The sequence below is a fragment of the Ptiloglossa arizonensis genome, chromosome 5 (assembly GCF_051014685.1).
Source record: "Ptiloglossa arizonensis isolate GNS036 chromosome 5, iyPtiAriz1_principal, whole genome shotgun sequence".
Taxonomy (NCBI): Eukaryota; Metazoa; Arthropoda; class Insecta; order Hymenoptera; family Colletidae; genus Ptiloglossa; species Ptiloglossa arizonensis.
The window spans coordinates 7,646,394-7,665,039 of NC_135052.1; the positions used below are offsets into that span (position 1 = coordinate 7,646,394).

Below are 18,646 nucleotides of genomic sequence, written 5' to 3' on the forward strand. Positions count from 1 at the left end.
TTCGAGAATTCTTTTTCAGACACTGTAACGATGGGTTATCTATGACAATCGGTTACAGTCTGAAGTTGATATTTGCAAAGTGAATAAAATAAAATAACATTGCGTATTTGAACATAGATTACACATATAATTAAGTGTAATTGACAATTAATATATTATTATTCTTTTGAATTTTTCAGTGATAATTTTTCTTGGGGTCACGAGGAAATAATAAATTTCTCAGAAGTTACATTATCTTTTACCAATATTTGTTTTGTTATTCATGATTTTAAAAATACATATATTGATTTAAACATATTTTGATTTGATATAATAGTTTGAATAATGTAAGTACTCATAAATATTTTGTTTTCCATACTACATAGAAAGTATACAACCCCATAGAGGAAGTATCGATAATCTGAAACATTTTTTAAATAAAATGTATTATTACGGAAGATTATGCTATTTATTTTACATGTTATTCGATATTAAACTAATATTTGTTTTAAATTAAACAATAAACAATAAAATATATTCAAAATTCAAAAATTAAGACATTTTAGTAACGAAGAGTATTAGATTTATAAAAACTGTATTTGTTTTAAAGAGCTAATTTATTATAATTAAAATGGCATGGTTTTCATTTGTATTGTAACAAAATATTTTAAATTATATTATTTCTTATTCAAAAGGAGTACCGTCATTATTACGCTTCTTTTAAGATCATATTATTTTGAATCACTTCAGTACTATAACGAGTTATTATATACTATTACTACTACAGCTATATGCGAATATTTAAGCTAATAGTACTATAAGGCTACGTTCTAACTGAACGTCATATAGTGATAAATCCGATTGGCCCATCAAAAGAAACAAAGGATTAAAAAAGGTATCGAATTTTGTCCATCTTTTTTTATTCTTTGTTTCTTTTGATCGGACGGTCGGATTTGTCGCTGTACGATGTTCAATTACGAATTTAGGATGCACTCTAACATTTCTTCACGCGATGAAAATGCTTAAAACGATTAAAGTCTAAAGTATACAGGATGTTTTAGAATCATCGATATAAGCATAACTGGCCAGTAAAGCTTGATGGCATGAATAATAGTATCGTAATAAAAATGTGTTCAAGAATTAATTTTAATGTTTCATAGATATAAAATATTTGTCTTGTAAAAAGGAAATATCATTTGGATCAAAGTTTTTAATTGTAAAAGGTATAAAACTAGATTAATTGTCGTGATATAAATCTGAACACGTTGTCAATACTTGTTAATTATTTTCTACATTATCGAGCGTCTATGCAGACAGCCAAGTATTATAATAGTTTACTCCACGATAAAAAGATAGGATGTTTCTTGATTTTTACTGTTTCTCAAAAAAATTTAATATTCAAAGATTCTTTATATCCTGCATAAAAGCTATCCTTCGTTAAAAACACGAGAAAAAAAAGTCTTCCGCTATTTACGTTATTTTCCGATATTTAATCTGCTTACAGTATTTTCTTTATGTAAGAAAATCGAATTTGCGCAAGATACAGTTAACATGGTGCAAGTAGTTGAAGTGGTAAGGATAACTTTGTGGCAACTTCTCGGGCAAAAATAGTGACAACTTCTCGAGAAATACTATACTACCTCGTTATATTGCTTCTACCAGTACCTACTAGTATATAGGCGGGTGACACGGGAGTAGTAGAGAAGCTCAGCGTCTTTATCGCCAACGTTCTCATATCGACGTTTTCCAACCAAAGATGGTTTTGCAACAATTCATAGATGTTTTGCAAGAAATAGATTATTATTATTTGTAACTGTGAATACAGATCTGTCCAGGTTTGTCCGAGTATCTGAAAACGAAGAACAAATGTTTTATATGATTTAAAGAGACCTAGAAACATCTGTGCAACAAATTCCTGACTAATATGGTAATTGTTCTTTCACGACAAAGGATATAAAGATTTTTGTTTAAATAACGTGTTTCGCGTATCGCGTACAACGAATGCAAGGTTCTTTCTGCATTTTATTATCCTCAACGCCCCTATTGTGTCTCGTGTATGGTATCTGCAGAAGTGCGTGATACCCAATTTTGAACACTACGAATATTTTATCAATGAAACAAAGCTTTTTTATGAAATCGTACGATAATCGGCTGAAAAAACGAAAACCCATACAGTGTCCTTGAACTAACACATCGATAACAATTTTCGTAGAATGCTTGAATTGACTTCAAAGCGTAATATCTAATTGTATCGAATATTTTGTTGTTTAGACCGAATAGAGTTACCCGATATTTACAAATACCGATTAACAATGTGAACGAATAGAATTTATTCCGACAAGAAAATTTCATACTAGAAAAGTCTGAATGATAAAGTTATGCAGTGATAATATTTTAATATCTATAAAGTTTATAAAAGTTTATTACTTCAGTATTGTCTTAAACGTGTCATCCTCCTTAACAGTGTATATTATGTATATCGTACGTTTTTCATTTGTGTTTTTTTTTTTACTCTGAGTTAGAGTGTTAATTAGATATCAGTGTTTAAACTATAAAAACTTTACGAATACATTATAAAAAGTTATTGCGCAAATCGGAATTTGTCAGGAATTTTCAAACACGATCTTAAACCGATGCTTTTCTCTTTACTCGGCAATTCCCAGAAACAGCCATTTTGTATAGTCTTCCTTTGATCTAAAACTTTTAAGCGGTTATAATTTGCAAAGAAAGTATTTGTAGAACTATGTACGTAGAACATTCTTTTCTTCGTACTCTTTTTCATTAGTATAATACGCTAAATGGTAAAATTTGAGTCAAATATTTTCTGAATACTTTGCATTACATGCTGGAATTTTTACGATATTTTCTAAAAAGTTTGAACGATGCAAAGTAATCTTTTCGTTAAAATTTAGTACGTTAATAGAGTAAATTGTATTTTAAATGATTATTTTCCTTCAACCTTCCAAAATCAAGACAATTCATTTAGAACGATTAAACTACGATACGTACGAGTTGTTTCTTGACTACATCGTGATTGATGAGTGAGAAATGTTCTCAACAACGATCTAAGAGAATAACAGCGAATAGACGAAGCTAAGAAACGAAACTCGACCCTTATACATTCAGCGTGATAAATACAGCGTTATTAATTTTGAACTGGTAGAGTCTAGTCGAACTATAAATGTAAAAATCGACAGCTTGAACCATTGTTAGCAGAGTAATTAGAAAAACGGTCAGCGTTAACGGACCGAAAAACAGTCGGTCCGCCATGATTGTATTCACTTTACACGATACGGGGAATAGTCCAGAAAATTTAAGATTTTAACCGAAGCTTTACTCAAAAACTTCAACTGTCTCTCACTTTTTATTCCCCGTACATCGCTTCCGCGTTATCATCACGTATTTCGCAATTCACGAAAACCGACAAGAACGAACTCTTTAAATGGAAACGAAAATTCAAACAGTGTTTGAATATTACACACCTAGAGTCCCTTTTCCGCGAAGGTTCGTTCCCAAGAAGAAAATAGAACGATGGAATGGTATAGATAACGAAGGAAAATAAAAGGAAAAAGTTCCGTAGATAAGGATTTCTAACGGGTGTTATTGGTATTATATTTTCTGAGATATTTCAGGCTCCGACGGCTCGGAGTTCGTTACAATTGATACCGTTTCGAGGCTTTTCCGTATAAAACCGCGTCCTTTTTTGTATAAGGATACCAGCTAGGCTTCGTCGGTAGTCGGACGATACACCGATCTTGAACGTTACAATCGAATTTCGTGTTTCGTTCTTACGAAAACGTATCGTCGAAAAAATGTCGATGTATCCTTCGATGCAGATCGATAGAAAGATTTTTCGTTCTTATTCAGAAACGTCGTCAGCCACGGCGGTGTTCGCCGGAAGATGCGAACGATGCCTGAACGTAACATCGCACGGCAAATGGTACCCTTGAAGCCCCGATCGTGGCGAACACCGAAAACTTCTCGAGGCGGGACTTTGCGCAAATGATTCGGGCAAAACCGCATCTGCAGGAAACGTAACCAGTAGCGGGTGGTGGTGGCGAGGATGGCGATGATGGCGGTGGTAGAGGGACACGACTACTCGATCGTGACCATGGTAGTAGCACGGGGTAAAGGAGCGAGCAGGCGAAAAAGTGGAGAAAGGGAAATAAATGAGTGAGATAAATCGGGGGAGCGAGCGAGACCGCGGAATACAAATAGCGAAACGAGGAAGGGACAATCGTGGTTGTGGTACGCGGGCAGAGGACAGCGTTATTGGAGGAGGACGGAAAGGGAAGCGAAGGCGACGGTGGTGGAGGCAAAGGAGAAAAAGGGGGGCTGTGGAGGTGAGAAGTAGGAGAACCAGCCTCCGCCAGTATCCACGTGTTCAGTGTAGTAGCGCGTTATGACCCGGATGTTAGATCGTAGCTGTAGTTTTGCGAGAACCTGCCGACCCGGATATCTCGCTCGTCGTCTACAAGTGATCCGCTACTAATGTCCTCCTGGTCACCGAAATATGTTCAATCGGTAAGTAAAATGTCCGATCGCGTGATCGCCACTCGAAAGATACATTTTCCGTAGAGGACCGCTTATCTTTCGAGCATCGACGTCCGATCCGCAATTTCTACCCCTTTCGCAAGCGGCTCCAACAATGTCGCTCGGGCCTAGAGTGAACACATTCGACGGATTCGGTGAAATTTGAATCGTCACGTTCGACTCGTTACCGATCGGTGCATATCAGTTAGAAACGAGAATCTCGTAAGTTCGTCTGTGCACGACGACGACGATGTTTTTTTTTTTTTTTAACGTCGCAACATCGAATATCCTCTTGATAAGTAATTCGTATAACCGATTTCGACCGTAGTCGTTTTCGCGATCGTAAGATGTAAGATCGAACACGATAACATCGATGGAGAGATTTGCTCGTTGGCTTATCAATTTATATTGATCCGTATATTCGATATGCATCGGTGAAATGGGGGGTAAGTTTCCGTTTCCTCGAAACGGCACGATCACTTTGAATTTCGGATGGTAACGAATACGATCGGGAGTTCGCTTTCGTTGGTGTCTTCGGTATCGATAACGCATCGTTCTAAAGTTAACGAAACCTGGATGCGACGAACGTTAATTTTGACTAACAGACGTAGCCGTTTCGATAGGTATAGAGTATCGGTAACATCCGTGTGTGCTTGAAGGATAGATGCGAGCAAATCAACGAAAGGTGCCAGCAAACTTCGAAGGGACCTGATAAATGCCGAAATCGCCAACTTACGTGATTTACTGCCATTACCGCCCTCAACCCGCCAGAGACTTTCCCAGCTACAGCTTATGGCCTTGGTTTGCGTATTTCTTCGAAAAGCCAATTACTTCCAACAAGGTAAGCACGACGAGATCGATTTAATTAAGGACCGAAAGACACTTTCGAATTTGGAAACTGACGCTTCCAGATCATCGTATCGATCTGGTACGTTCGAAATCGCGAAAATTTTTCTCCCGAATTCCACGTATCTTTCTTTTTCGTTTGCAATCGGTCGTCTTAACGTTTGAAATAACGTATAATTCCGAAACAGTCTTCTAATGTCCACGACCATCGTTTCCGGTTTCGGGAAGATTTTTCTTTTCTCGTTTTCTTCCAGACTAATTACTGTTGCAACTCTGTTACGTTGAATCTTACATATTGTAATTCCGTTGACCCGAGATTCTATACAAGTAGCGTTTCTGTTTCAGAGAAATATATAGACGAATACGTTAAGTGTGAATATTATTTGGAAATATCCGATTAAGTTTGCAACCGCTTCGGGAAAACGTGATATCGCTTTAAAAATGGTAAAAGATATCGTAAAAGTTTGAAAAATGTGTACCGCGCGATAATTGATTCAATTTAATGATGTTAATTCGGTAAATCTTCGGTAAATCTAACAGTGTGGTCCATTTCTAATTAACACATAAGTTACTTAAATCTTTCAACGCTTTCTAATTTTATAAAACTGCTCTTCAATATTTATGAAGCATTAGTGATACCTTCGTGATTTAATTCCTTCTGAACAAGATAATTGGTTATGCTTTTTTTTCATTCCCGAATTTATATAATATACGTATATTACACCGAATAACAGATCTGCGAATATTTTAACAGGGATGTACGATAAAAATTAAAGTTAGAACGAATTATTATTTACAAATATTTATCCAAGTAATTTTGTATTGCCATCGATATTGACACGGAAAAGGGTAATATAATGTTCAGAAGAACTGTATCTTGTATCAGTGTCTCCTTAAATTTTTATAAAAGTCTTAATAAATTTAACGATACGAAGAATTTGAGACATAATCGTATAAAAGAACCGAACGTTTAGAAACGTAAAATTTATGCTTGGAACTTAATACATGAAAATCTTTTTCGCGCAACAAGCGTCATTTATGAAAGAAAGATCGTAAATCATTCCTAATGTATTACAGTGCATGAAATAAAATTTCGTGTGTTCTGATTGAAAACGTTAAACTTGTTAAGCTTTCGAATTAGAAAAACGTTCGAGAAAAGATTTGGAATTAAACAAGTTCTTCTTATTGTGTGTCATGTTATCAGTATCCACTTGTAAATTGCAATAAACTATAAATAATTAAAGTATAAGTTAAAAGATATAAAAGTACAAAATAAACTATTGCCAGATGTTTAATAGTAAACTAGTAAACGTAAACCATTTCTTAAAATTGTTTTTCTCTTACCTGTTGTTCGTGTATTATATTATATGATACAAAATTAATTTGCAATAAACATCTTCTTAAAAAAAAAAACTGTTATACTTGAAATGAAAGTGCAAATTAGATGTACACTTGTACTACAGTCTAACTATAACGTATTCTAACACAACGTTTAGATTTTATATACATACATATAACTTCCTGCGTAATCCATGCTTCTCAATGAAATGTACTTATTACTAACTAGAACTACCGATACTAGATATTAATAAGATTTACTTTGATAGAGAATGATTCTTTTTCATACAAATTCGTGTGTAAAAATAAAAAGGAATGAATATTTACTTGGATCTCCGTTCTTCTTGTTGATTCCAAGCATAGTTGGTATTCATGTCTGCAATAAAACAAAAATAATATTAATTCAACAATACTAGTTTTCATACATTAGTTGAATAATGGTAATTAATCAGTAATTGTTTCGATATTGTTCTAAAATCTAAAGCAACTTTCCTTAAGTACATTATACTTTTAATATGTTAAAATTTATTACAACGATGATTCTCAACGAGGTGCTTGTGTTTGAAAAATAAAACTTTGAAGAATGAGACGGTTCAAACATGTTGTCAGCTAGATGTTGGAGACACCTTTTTCCTTTACGAATAAATTATTTTATTATTCTATTCTGTTTTCTTGTTTTGTTATACTTATAACACTTGAAGTGCAGGTGCATATTGGCAAATCAGAAAGAATCTTTGAAATCTGTCTCTTTCTTGAGATCATTACTTTATTCGCTTAGCTATTGCTTTGTTGCGAACAAAAATAATTGAATTACGATACATATTAGGCAACGTTAAGGAACAAAAGTAAAAATGTAAACGCTTTTGCGTATATATAATACTTGGTGTACGGTGGACGCTGTACCTTTGTTTCATGGCGAGACGCTCGCTGTTTTAATTTTTACATTCACCGTCTACCAGTAGACTTGTACGTCACCGCAAAAGCCAATATCGAAATATCGGTAACGGTATTACTTATTTGCAAAAGGTGGATAGCGGTTTTCGATAATAGTAATGAGAAAGTCATTATTACCGATTATTTCGGTAAATATTTCTGAAAGTTACCGCCTTTAATTAATATTTTTAATTGTAAATGTAACTGTATTACAAATCTTTTCTCTAAAGTATATCCCAATCATGAATTAATTGAATACTAACGGTGTAACTTGAATTAAGTACTATTTAGCTATTGCACGATATATATTCTTCGCAAGGGAAATGTTAAACTGTTTATGTTGATGAAGTGTATTTTTTAGTGACTTTCGTACGCTTTGATGTGTTCAATCCTTGCTTTCTATATGTAGATGACACAATTTGTTCTCGGTAGAAAATCGCGAACATTGATGAAATATGATGTTTCTTTTCCATCAGGATTAAAATACTAAGATATAAAATATGCCATATCAAAATTATGTAACAGGACACATAATTTACATAGAAATTCTGAAACGTGTCACATTTTTAATGTTTGGAATATAATAGAATTTAATACAATAAAATTAGTATTGATTCCGATCAATAAACTACAACTGCATTCCTTATGAAACTGTACCACATGAAACCATTGTATTTTTATAATTTTACAGTCACATCACTTTTTCATTACTTTAAAAATATCAATTTAACAGTACTTTACGAATATAAATTTCAGTGACATATCAATTTTATGAAACTTACAAAACCTCGAACGCTTTAAAACATTCGCGAAGCTTTCAGGTATTTGTATACCTCTTTACATTCTGAATTCGAACTGCACCAAGTCTTGTGCATCGCGAAATAATACTTCCTATCTACAATATCTTTTGCATCTTATACAGTTACACATAATATATGTACCTATCATACTGGGATCTTCCCAGTACCTGTAATTGCAATGATTTTATGTTCGGATAAACTTTTACACAGCACTTGTCTCAAATATTTTACATCAGAATTCCTCGTAAATTGAAGTGATGAAATCACACGGTGTGTTAATTTATAAACTGGTTGATTCGATCCGAACGAAATAAATTTCTCAAGAAATTGTTTTCGAATCTCGACTTTCCTCCCGAATATCGATCAAATTTCACGGCAATAAGGATTCCCGTGACAAGAATATTAAATAGTCGTTCGAGCATCAAAATCTTGGGGCATCTCCGTTGTGCAAGCGTAGAGTAATGTATAGGCAAAAGGTAGGGAGGTAGGCAAGGCAAGAAGGTAAGATCGGCGTACATTCAAACTCAGCGGAGTCTAAGCGCGAGTTCCGGGTGATCCGCTGACCTGTCGGCCTTTGCAACAACACTCTCACGCTCCTGTAACCCATACTCCCTCTGTATCGTCTCTCCGCTCTCGGTCGTTCTTTCTTTCTCTCCTACATACTCATTGTTTCACAGTATTCGATACTATAGTCTCGTGTAGCGCCGTTTGTAAACGTTGCCATGCTGCATTAGCATACGCTTCTTTCCCTCTTCCCTTTCTTAGGTTTTTTTTTCCTTTCCTCGGGCCTTTCCTCGGGCCTTTCCCCGGGACAGGAGAAGAAAACGCGCACCCGAAACGAATTTTCGTTGCTTTCCGAGCCGACCCTGGTTGATTATGATTCTTCGATGACGATTTTAATCGACCGTATAAACACTTTAACATTGTAGTAAGAAATTTGAGTAACGCTTGGTCGTCCGGCATTGGCAGAGGGAATTTCGAGTAAGAAGTTACTCGTTTAGATCGTAAATATATACTTGGCGAAGGACCGAGTACGTTGAGTAAATATCAGTTTACGTTGATAATTTTTTCTTATTATTATCCTTTCATAAATTCTTCTATCAAAATTAAACTTGCAATCATTGTACATATTTAAGTAGAATACTAATAACAAATTTTTATCAAAATACAGCCACTCCATTAAAATTACAAATATCTTATCTATCTATGGTATACTCCATTCTTCAGTATTTTTTGACAAATTATAAATCAATTCACCCATTCTTGTTCTCCAATCTTGGAGGCATAATTTTGATAATAAATGTGTTAATAATTATAAATTAATTTTATACTGAATTTTTGTTTTGTAATTTATTTTTCTTGTTTTTCTTTTTTTTTTTCTGCTTAAATATAACACATTCCATAAGAGTCTTTTATTATTATTCCGATAAAGAGGATCTTATCGCAAGAATTTATGGGTTCAAAAGTTTATGGATAGTAAAAGCGGTAATAACAATAGGTTTACACCTATAATACTATCAACATTATTTTCATAGACCATTTTGAAACATTGCAATATTTTTATGTAGTAGTTTATTAGTCATTTTTGCCTTTCTGCTACAAAACAGATTTGGTACATTTCATATGCATCTTATTCTATATTTACATCTTCTGTCTCGTATATAATCACATATTCACCTCATCATAACTTATTTCATATGTAATAGCTTATCCTACATTTGTTATGTATCTATCTTTGCTTGGACTTATCATCATTATCAATGTACAAAATACATTGTATTATAACGATTAAAATTTAGCAATTTGAAAAAGTTTAAGTTGATTTAAAATAATGCAATGATTATACTTTCTGTTTCAGCCTTGAAAAACTGTCCATCCGATTCTTCGAATATCCCGACTCCTAACATAGGATTTTCAAAAGTAATATTGTTTATCATCATATTGCATTGTATTTCTGACCGTTAATTACTACGGTACAAATATTGGCCATACAATGCATGCAATTTTTCAGGCCATGTCCGGATTTATAATGATGATGACCCAGCAAGGAAAACTGTTGTATATATCAGAAAATGCAGCAGAATATCTTGGACATTCTATGGTAAAGTAATTACAAAGAAGGAACGAAAGAACCATGTTAAAAAATCCATTATAAAAATAACACAAAATTTTGAATTAGCCTGAACTTTTTTCTGCAAAGCATATTTAAATAAATAAATTATTTGAGTATCTTAATACTAATATAAACGTTCTTTTATTATTTAGGATACAAAACATGGAATTTCTATTACAGTTGTGTTTCATTCAAGAAATTTACTTCAACTTAATATCCTATATTATACAATGTATTTTAGGAGGATTTGCTTATCCATGGAGACAGTGTTTATGATGTCATAGACAAACAAGATCACATGGTAGTACAAAATCAGTTGTCTAGAAATAGTCCAATTCCAAGTGACAGAAGGTTGTTTCTTTGTCGGATTAATGTATCCAGGAATTCTCGAAGGCAACTTCGTTTCGGTGATCAAAAGGTAGTCGCTAAATGCATTCTTTTTCATATCTTTTTCCTCCTGTTTTGTCTTATGTTACTTTAAAATCTTAGTTTACGTTATTAAACATAGTTAGACAATTGCTTGCTTATATAATTTTTTCATTAAGTCATTTTGTTATTATGAATATTACCCAATTATCAGTTCATTAAAACTTCATTTAAGTATATGTACTTTTTTATACATTGTTTTTTTGCTGTTTACTTTTGTGTGTGTAGTTTTATAGTTATTTTTTTTATAGGTGGTTCTTGTTGAAGGTCATTTTTTACCTTTTGTTCCTGTTTGCAATCGAAATGAGTTTGTTTTTCTTGCTTCATGTACACCTGTTGTATTACCAGAAACTAGAGAAAGTATTGTGCAGGGTGCAACAAATATTTTCACCACAATTCATTCTATGGATATGAAATATCTCCATATTGATAAAACGTAATGTCTTTTTGTACAAAAAGATGAAAATTATACGAGTCTTTTCCAATTAGAATCTTTTTTTTTATTTGCAGGGCAGAAAGCCATTTAGAATACAGCCGTAATGAATTGGTAAATGTGTCATGGTATAACTTATTACACTGGGATTCTATACGAACAGCATATTGTAAGCATCAAACTGGTATGTTTGCTTAAATTTTTAATTCGAAATAAAAAATCTACTCATTATATTAGATTTATTTCTTTTATAATTTATAAATATTTTATCGACTATATAACTAATTTTGTTCATGTTTCATATATAAAATGAAGCTTAATTTAAAACTAAATGAAACTGTTTTAATATTTAAACAATTTGAACTTTGATATCATTTACGGTTGTTACAGTTATACAATCTGATCAGGAACGGTCTGCAACTGCATTATTAAAACTGCAAAGTCGTTCTGGACGGTGGTTTTGGGTACACTGTGTTTTACAAGTAAAAGATACTTCTGAAGAATGTCAACATCCCATCATTGTGTGTACAAATCAAGTTCTAAGGTACATTTCTATGCTTTAATTTTAGTTACAAAATGATAAATGTTTGATTACAACAAAGAGTACAAAAGCTTATAAGAAAATTGTTGAGTACAAAAGCATATAATGTTTTAAACTTAAGAAAAGTGTATTTGATAAAATATGTTATTGCAGTGATAAGGAAGCAGAAGTAATGCGTTCAAGTTCCTGGTTGTATCAATATTCGTCCCAAACTAAATTCACTTACACTATTTGCTCTGGAAACCAGAATCGCAGTGTGCCATATGTTGCTGGAAGCCAAAATAATCAGCAACAAGATTACACTCGTTCATTATCCCATACTCACAACAATGATACTCAGCATTCCCCTAACATTCGAAATTCAGAGCAAGATTTACATGGTTCTTCAAAAACACAGTTGAAAGATTACACAACAAGAACCACTCGAGAAGATGCAGAACCAGTGGACATGTCAATAAGTAGTAGTGAACATGAAAACAGGAATGTACATGTGAATGTACAACATGGTCATTATGCACTTGGTCAATTTACAGATAGGTACAAAGCACATCACAAAAATTCATTGAATTTGAGTGGTTATCGTGCAAAATTTATCCAATGTCATGGCCAATACAATATGGATGCCTTATCATCTAAGTATTACATCACAGACTTAGATAAAGAGTATTGCTGTAACGAAAGGAGCACCTCCCATAAACGACTTCAAACTAAGGCATTACCAGTAGTAACAGTCACAGGATCGACAACTGATCCTTCTGATTTGCCCATGGAACACTGGAATTCAAGTCCTGTATGGTCAGATACTCTACAAAGGGTACCAGATGTTGTCCATCAAGAACTTAGCCCATATGTCGCGACACCAACTACTCCAGTTGATACTCCGGATTCCGAATTGCATACAGAAACGCCGATTTTTAACTTCGACTGGGCGGCCGAACAACACGTGCCCAATTTGAAAATCACCTTTCGTAGTTCAAATCAAGGACTTAGGAAAGTTCAGGACGTTCAGCCAATTACATTACAGTTACCACGTAAAAAGGGCCAGTCTATGAACGACTCTAAAGACTTTCCAAAATGAGACTGTGCACTTCTTGAGTTGGTGCTTTACAACTAGATAGGCAAAATATTTTTTTTTAAGTAGATATAACAAGTTTGGAGGTTCAAGTCTCTGAACAGGATGGAAGATACTAGAGACTGAGTTCAGCAGTGGCTGATTAAAAGATATATCATTATTGGTAAAGATTAATTATTTAAAGTTTACTTCTTAAATTTTAAAGAGGTTTAATTTTATATTGGTGGCAATTGATCCATTAAACCAGTTCCTAATACAACAATATAAAAAGACTTACAGTTTGACTGGTATTGTGCAATATTGTAGTTATTCTTTTATGAGAACTAATTGAATTAATGTTAAAATTGTGTTGGTGCAATGTAATTGTTTTTAATTTAAGGATCAGTTGTTTAAATTGTTTTTGTTGGAACAAAGGACTATCAGTATTAAATGAAATTTGTTTCCTGGTAACAGAGATTTATGGGTGAAACGCCATAAGGTATTAGTGTAATAATTAACACAAGGTAGAAGTGAAAAGTTTACAATATTAGTAGTAAATATCGATTAAAAGAGAACAAGAGTACCTAACTTGTAGTATTAAAAGAAATACTTTAATTTGTTTTTAATAATCGCGTTTGACTAATAATTTTGGAAAAATAAGTCAATTTTTAAAAAATTATTTTCATTTTAATGTAACGGTTAATTTTTTTTTGAGAATTTGTTTAATAAATAATAATGTTTATTTGTATGAGTTAGCAAAAATTCAGTGACATTAGTTGAAAAAAATGTTCACTAATAAAAACAAATATTTTTGACATCATTTGGAACTATTAAACTGTAGCCAACATTCTTTTCCTAATTCATAGAAATGGATTACCAAGAAAGCATTTATATAAACTAATTTAAAAATTTTAAAAGATATTTATATATTATTAAGGAATTTTCTTACATATATAAATGAACCTAGATTTTTACGTTACATAAAAATCTTTGAGAATAAATTTTTTTTATAAATTTGCTACCATTTTTATCTTTTTCAATAAATTTTATCTCTTATAATCAAATAATGCTATATTTCAAGTTACATTAAATATAAGAAAAGAGAAACAATTTTTGCAATATTATTTCAAGAAAAACATTGAAATTACTTTTTACTCCCATATGAATATGCAAGTTCTCTGCTATATTTAATCCTTCAATATGGTTGTCTATTTTTAAAATACAATAAAACATGGTCACTGGGTGTGTTACAGTCTATCTCATATTTTAACAGTTTCGATGATAAATACAATTTTACTGTATAATTAATGAAGCTTATTATTTATAATAAAAACAAGAAGAAATGGATTAACTGCAACTTCATTTTATATGAATATATTACAAAGAAAAAAATAGTGGAACAAATTTGACAAAGAAGTTACTCGACAAAGAAGAAAATATTTGCATTTCTTATAAATAATACAATACTCTTGTAAACATAATGATTTATTGTTAGTTTTCTGATTTTTTCCTTTGCATAATTTCCATCATAAATATTTTTCGGACATTGTTCACTTCTTTTTTGAAAGACTTGTTCCACCAGCTATATTTGTGTTTGTATGCTTAGCATTTGATATCATAAACTTACAACAGTTGCATTTAAGGTTTGTAGAAAGATTCACAAGTTTAGCTCAAATATCAATTTGAGACTGTTTAAAACTCTAGCTATATCTTTCAAGAAAGTTTTCCTACATTTATATTTTTCAGTAGCAGTTTTGTGTGATAGTAAAATAATGCGTGCACTTATAATTGCAACATTTATATCGTATAAAAAATTTAAGAAGAACTTTTTAATTAATATTATTTACGAAAAACTGCCACTGAATGTATGCTTAACCTATTGACAAACATTTTGATATGAACGGTGTGAGCACTATAGTGATCACATAAATACTAAACTAGTGACAAATAATACAACATTATTAAATATAGCTACTAAATTATTACATGTGTACACACCCAAGCAATTGTACCGAAGGGCTAAGTAGGACGATCTGGAGGTAATTAGTAACTGCTAATAGTTATTATTTATCTATGGTGACTGCGATAGAATCGAAACGGCAGAAGTTATACTTTAAATAGATACGATTGCAGACATTAATTTCTTTCCACTTCAAAGAAGTCTAGAATTCCGCACCAACCAGACCTTCTACTCTTTACAACAAGCATCTAGATTGGTGCAGAGCTGGTGACTTTCTCTTTAAAAAGAAATGAATTAATGCTAATAGTTTAGTTTAGTTCCTTAATTAATGCTAATAATTCAGTTTCTTTTAACGACTTTAATTTTTGCAATAATCTGTTAATAGAATCTTTATCATTGGGTTTTTAAACTTCTGAATAAAACAAGGTGTCATCATACGGATCAATAAGATTTTGATTGCGTAAAAATTATATTAAAAAATTATTGTAAAAGGTAGAATCGTTAAAAGAAATTAAACTTTATCAATGGAGTGGAATTTGTCAACAACAATTGTGAGTAGTAGTATTAAAGTTCAGTCAGTCGTCATTTTTCGATATTATTTGAGAATCATTTTCAATATCATGTTAGTTCACGTATTGTCTAGTTGTATATCTTTTAATAGTTATTTTGTTGTCAAAATTATGAAAGACATGTTCTACCTTTTTCCTTAATTAGTTGTCCACGAGATATTTTATGTCAATTTAAATGAAATACCCTATAAATTAATGCATATTATGTTAAGTTTTAGAACGAATTAATTCATTATAGGGTACACCATTGTATATAGATAATATTATATAAATTCTATTATATCTATATTTATTTGAGTAGTAACTCTTTGCCAATACGGCCCTGCTGATACGACACCTTCACGTTAGACAAATATTGTATTTTGGTACTATTGATGACTAAATTCACAGTGAACTATCTGTTTTTGTGGTTTGTAGTGTTGTTATTTGGTATTCATATAAAAGAAATGGTGGTGCTCGATATGTAAATAAATATAATAACTGTAGTTTAGTAAGTATTTGCAAGGTTTGTTTACTTTATAAGTATTCAAAAAATACAATATAATTAGAACAAAAGTATATTGCAAATAAATTTATGAGATGTATTTAACATTATTAGAAAAGCAATTTGTATTAGCAAATAGCTAAAAATCGAGTATATTGCGTAATTATATGACCATACACCATATGAAATTTGTTTAATTTGTTTTACGAGGTGGATGAAATAGTTGTGCGTGAGAGACTTTCGAAAAGATTTAGATATAACAAAGTATATTATGTGAAAAAATAGAAAAAAATATGAAATTTATATACAGAGGGCAAGAAAGTGAAATAGGTAAAAATACATAGAAAGGTGAGAAGAAAAAAAATTATAACGTGAGGTTAGAAAGAAAGTTATTTGTAGTGGATAAAACAAATGTATCTTATAAAAACTGAAAGGTAAAGGTGATAGTAGTATCCTTAATTAAGTTCTAATAATTTGGTGATTTTGTTCTAATTACTAAATACATTACAAATACAATTAAATATTTATATCATTATATCAATAATGGAATGTCAATAGAAAAAATTACAATTATAAAGTAATAAGTGTCAATCATTTTGTTAGGTACAAATACTTTTATAAATGATAGACATTAATATAAACTAGTAGAAATAAAAGTACATAACTTCTTTAGAATTATTTTAAATATTGTTTTCATTTCAGATTAAGCTGAATAAATTTGATAACCTAATGAAAGTTTGAAAAATAGAAACAATGAGTGGTGGTGTAGTACCCAGCAAATCAACTGTTTATATTTCAAATTTACCTTTCTCATTAACAAACAATGATATACACCAACTTTTACAAAGTTATGGAAAAATTGTAAAGTAAGTTATAAAATTTATACTTTTGGATTATTTACAAACTTATATGCATCATTCATTAAATATATTGTAAAAACTACATTATTCAGTTTTTTTTTTATATACTGCACATATCCCTGTACCTTATCCTTTTTTAACATTATAAATATATTCAAAATTAAATAAGTTCTTAAATTCTATTTCGTGAATACGTTTATATTCATTACAAAAAAGTTATATAGACTGTGATAAATTAATTTTATAAAATCTATCAATGTATGGAACAAATATAGGAAGTTTAAAAAGTCTTTACGTAAAATATGATACAGAAATAGAAGTCCATTTATAAATGAACTAAATTACATTTTAAATACATTTAAAATTTTAAATAATGAAAGAATTTTTATTTTCTATTATCAATTGTTCAATAGTACCATGTTTTGGAGCGTGATACTTCTATTTATTTGTCTATAGAGTGACAGTAATGAAAGACAAAATGACACGACGGAGTCGTGGTGTTGCATTTGTATTATTTCTTACTCCAGAAGATGCGTTTTCCTGTGCTAAAGGTTTGAACAACACAGAGGTAAATTATTATATGCTTTATACATTAGTATGATTTATCTTCTGTTTTCAAGAGATTATTTTTTAATAGATAGGTGGTCGTACAATAAAAAGTTCTATAGCAGTAGATAATGGACGCAGTACTGAATTTATTCGTCGAAGAGATTATCCAGATAAATCTCAGTGTTATGAATGTGGAGAAGAGGGCCATTTATCATACAATTGCAGAAATAACACACTAGGGCCGAGAAATCCACCATTAAAAAAAATTCGAATTAGAAAGAAGCATAAGGGTAACAATAGTCAGCGTGCAAATGATTTTAGTAAAAATAGCGATGATGAATTAGGGGATGATAACTGGGAAGAAGAAGTAGAAACATTAAGTGCTGCCATTGAATTTGAGGTGATGCACTTTTAAATGATATTTATAATTATAGTTGTGATATTATTATAGTGATATTTATATTTATAGTTTAACATAATCACAATTGCATTGTCATTTATTTTTATTTTAGGATTTCAATATTTTATTTGACAATGTGAAATATGTTTTATTTTTCTTGTTATTTCTAACAGTTACAATTATAAAATATAAAGAAATTTGATATGAATATAACAAATATTTATTTAAACAGTAATTATGAAATAATGATAGTTTTTAATAGTTTATCGCGGTTTAACAATATTAAAAATTAATTTTATACAAATATTTTATAAGGTTTTATATTTTAGCAAAGACAAAAGGAATTAGAAAACAGCCAAAGAGTAGGAACTAAAGGATATGACAATGAACGTCCAATTCAGAAACCAGGAAAACGTTACAAGAAAAATCAATATTTTAGTGATGAGGAAGATTTTAGTGAATAAAATGTCTTAAAAGGACTGAAAAGTATAATAAAGTAATATAAATAAGGATTCAATATTGTTGAAATATTGTAATATAATATAGTCTAAATGATATTTGCTGTTAATTTTGTAAAATATTACCTTGTACATAGATTTTCAAATGGTATGCTGTTTTTTGTGTATGTATAAAATTGTAATAAAATTTAAATATAAAAGACTACTTAGACTTAATAAATATAAAGAAACAAGAATAAGTAGATTTTAAGTATAACTGCATTAATATTATGCTTGTAAGTATTAAATCATAATATGAGCAATATTTTTATTATTTTCAGAATATGGTTCAACTTGTTGAAAACTTAACCTTTCAAAACTGATTTGAAGATTA

General features: G+C 31.0%; 3 protein-coding genes across 10 annotated transcripts; 2 read left to right on the forward strand and 1 right to left on the reverse strand.

Annotated features, from left to right (window-relative positions):
• Nucleotides 1-232: 232 nt before the first annotated feature.
• LOC143146730 (uncharacterized) lies at nucleotides 233-15,152 on the reverse strand. Of its 3 annotated transcripts, none has more exons than XM_076311312.1 (4): nucleotides 14,621-14,943; nucleotides 7,024-7,072; nucleotides 1,649-1,828; nucleotides 233-400 (listed from the first exon to the last, which is right to left on the reverse strand). In XM_076311312.1, the coding sequence occupies exons 1-4, from the start codon at nucleotides 14,629-14,631 to the stop codon at nucleotides 335-337; spliced, it is 306 nt and encodes a 101-aa protein (XP_076167427.1). In that variant the 5' UTR covers nucleotides 14,632-14,943; the 3' UTR covers nucleotides 233-334. The 3 variants fall into 3 exon arrangements, 2 of the variants coding, with proteins under 2 accessions (XP_076167427.1, XP_076167426.1); XM_076311311.1 differs by having other exon boundaries at nucleotides 1,620-1,828; nucleotides 14,621-14,936; XR_012992059.1 differs by lacking the exons at nucleotides 233-400; nucleotides 14,621-14,943 and adding an exon at nucleotides 14,992-15,152 and having other exon boundaries at nucleotides 587-1,828.
• Dysf (neuronal PAS domain protein dysfusion) lies at nucleotides 3,063-13,657 on the forward strand. Of its 3 annotated transcripts, none has more exons than XM_076311307.1 (9): nucleotides 3,063-4,503; nucleotides 5,172-5,353; nucleotides 10,288-10,349; nucleotides 10,441-10,530; nucleotides 10,784-10,960; nucleotides 11,220-11,404; nucleotides 11,479-11,585; nucleotides 11,792-11,945; nucleotides 12,096-13,657. In XM_076311307.1, the coding sequence occupies exons 1-9, from the start codon at nucleotides 4,493-4,495 to the stop codon at nucleotides 13,018-13,020; spliced, it is 1,893 nt and encodes a 630-aa protein (XP_076167422.1). In that variant the 5' UTR covers nucleotides 3,063-4,492; the 3' UTR covers nucleotides 13,021-13,657. The 3 variants fall into 3 exon arrangements, with proteins under 3 accessions (XP_076167422.1, XP_076167424.1, XP_076167425.1); XM_076311309.1 differs by having other exon boundaries at nucleotides 11,479-11,570; XM_076311310.1 differs by having other exon boundaries at nucleotides 5,177-5,353.
• A 247-nt stretch (nucleotides 15,153-15,399) lies between the features above and the next one.
• LOC143146915 (zinc finger CCHC-type and RNA-binding motif-containing protein 1) lies at nucleotides 15,400-18,475 on the forward strand. 4 transcript variants are annotated; one of them, XM_076311662.1, is made up of 5 exons: nucleotides 15,400-15,504; nucleotides 16,709-16,872; nucleotides 17,323-17,434; nucleotides 17,504-17,815; nucleotides 18,145-18,475. In XM_076311662.1, exons 2-5 carry the CDS (start codon nucleotides 16,760-16,762, stop codon nucleotides 18,277-18,279), a joined length of 672 nt encoding a protein of 223 aa, XP_076167777.1. In that variant the 5' UTR covers nucleotides 15,400-15,504; nucleotides 16,709-16,759; the 3' UTR covers nucleotides 18,280-18,475. The 4 variants fall into 4 exon arrangements, with proteins under 4 accessions (XP_076167777.1, XP_076167775.1, XP_076167776.1 ...); XM_076311660.1 differs by lacking the exon at nucleotides 15,400-15,504 and adding an exon at nucleotides 15,895-16,012; XM_076311661.1 differs by lacking the exon at nucleotides 15,400-15,504 and adding an exon at nucleotides 16,055-16,354.
• The last annotated feature ends 171 nt before the right edge of the window (nucleotides 18,476-18,646 follow it).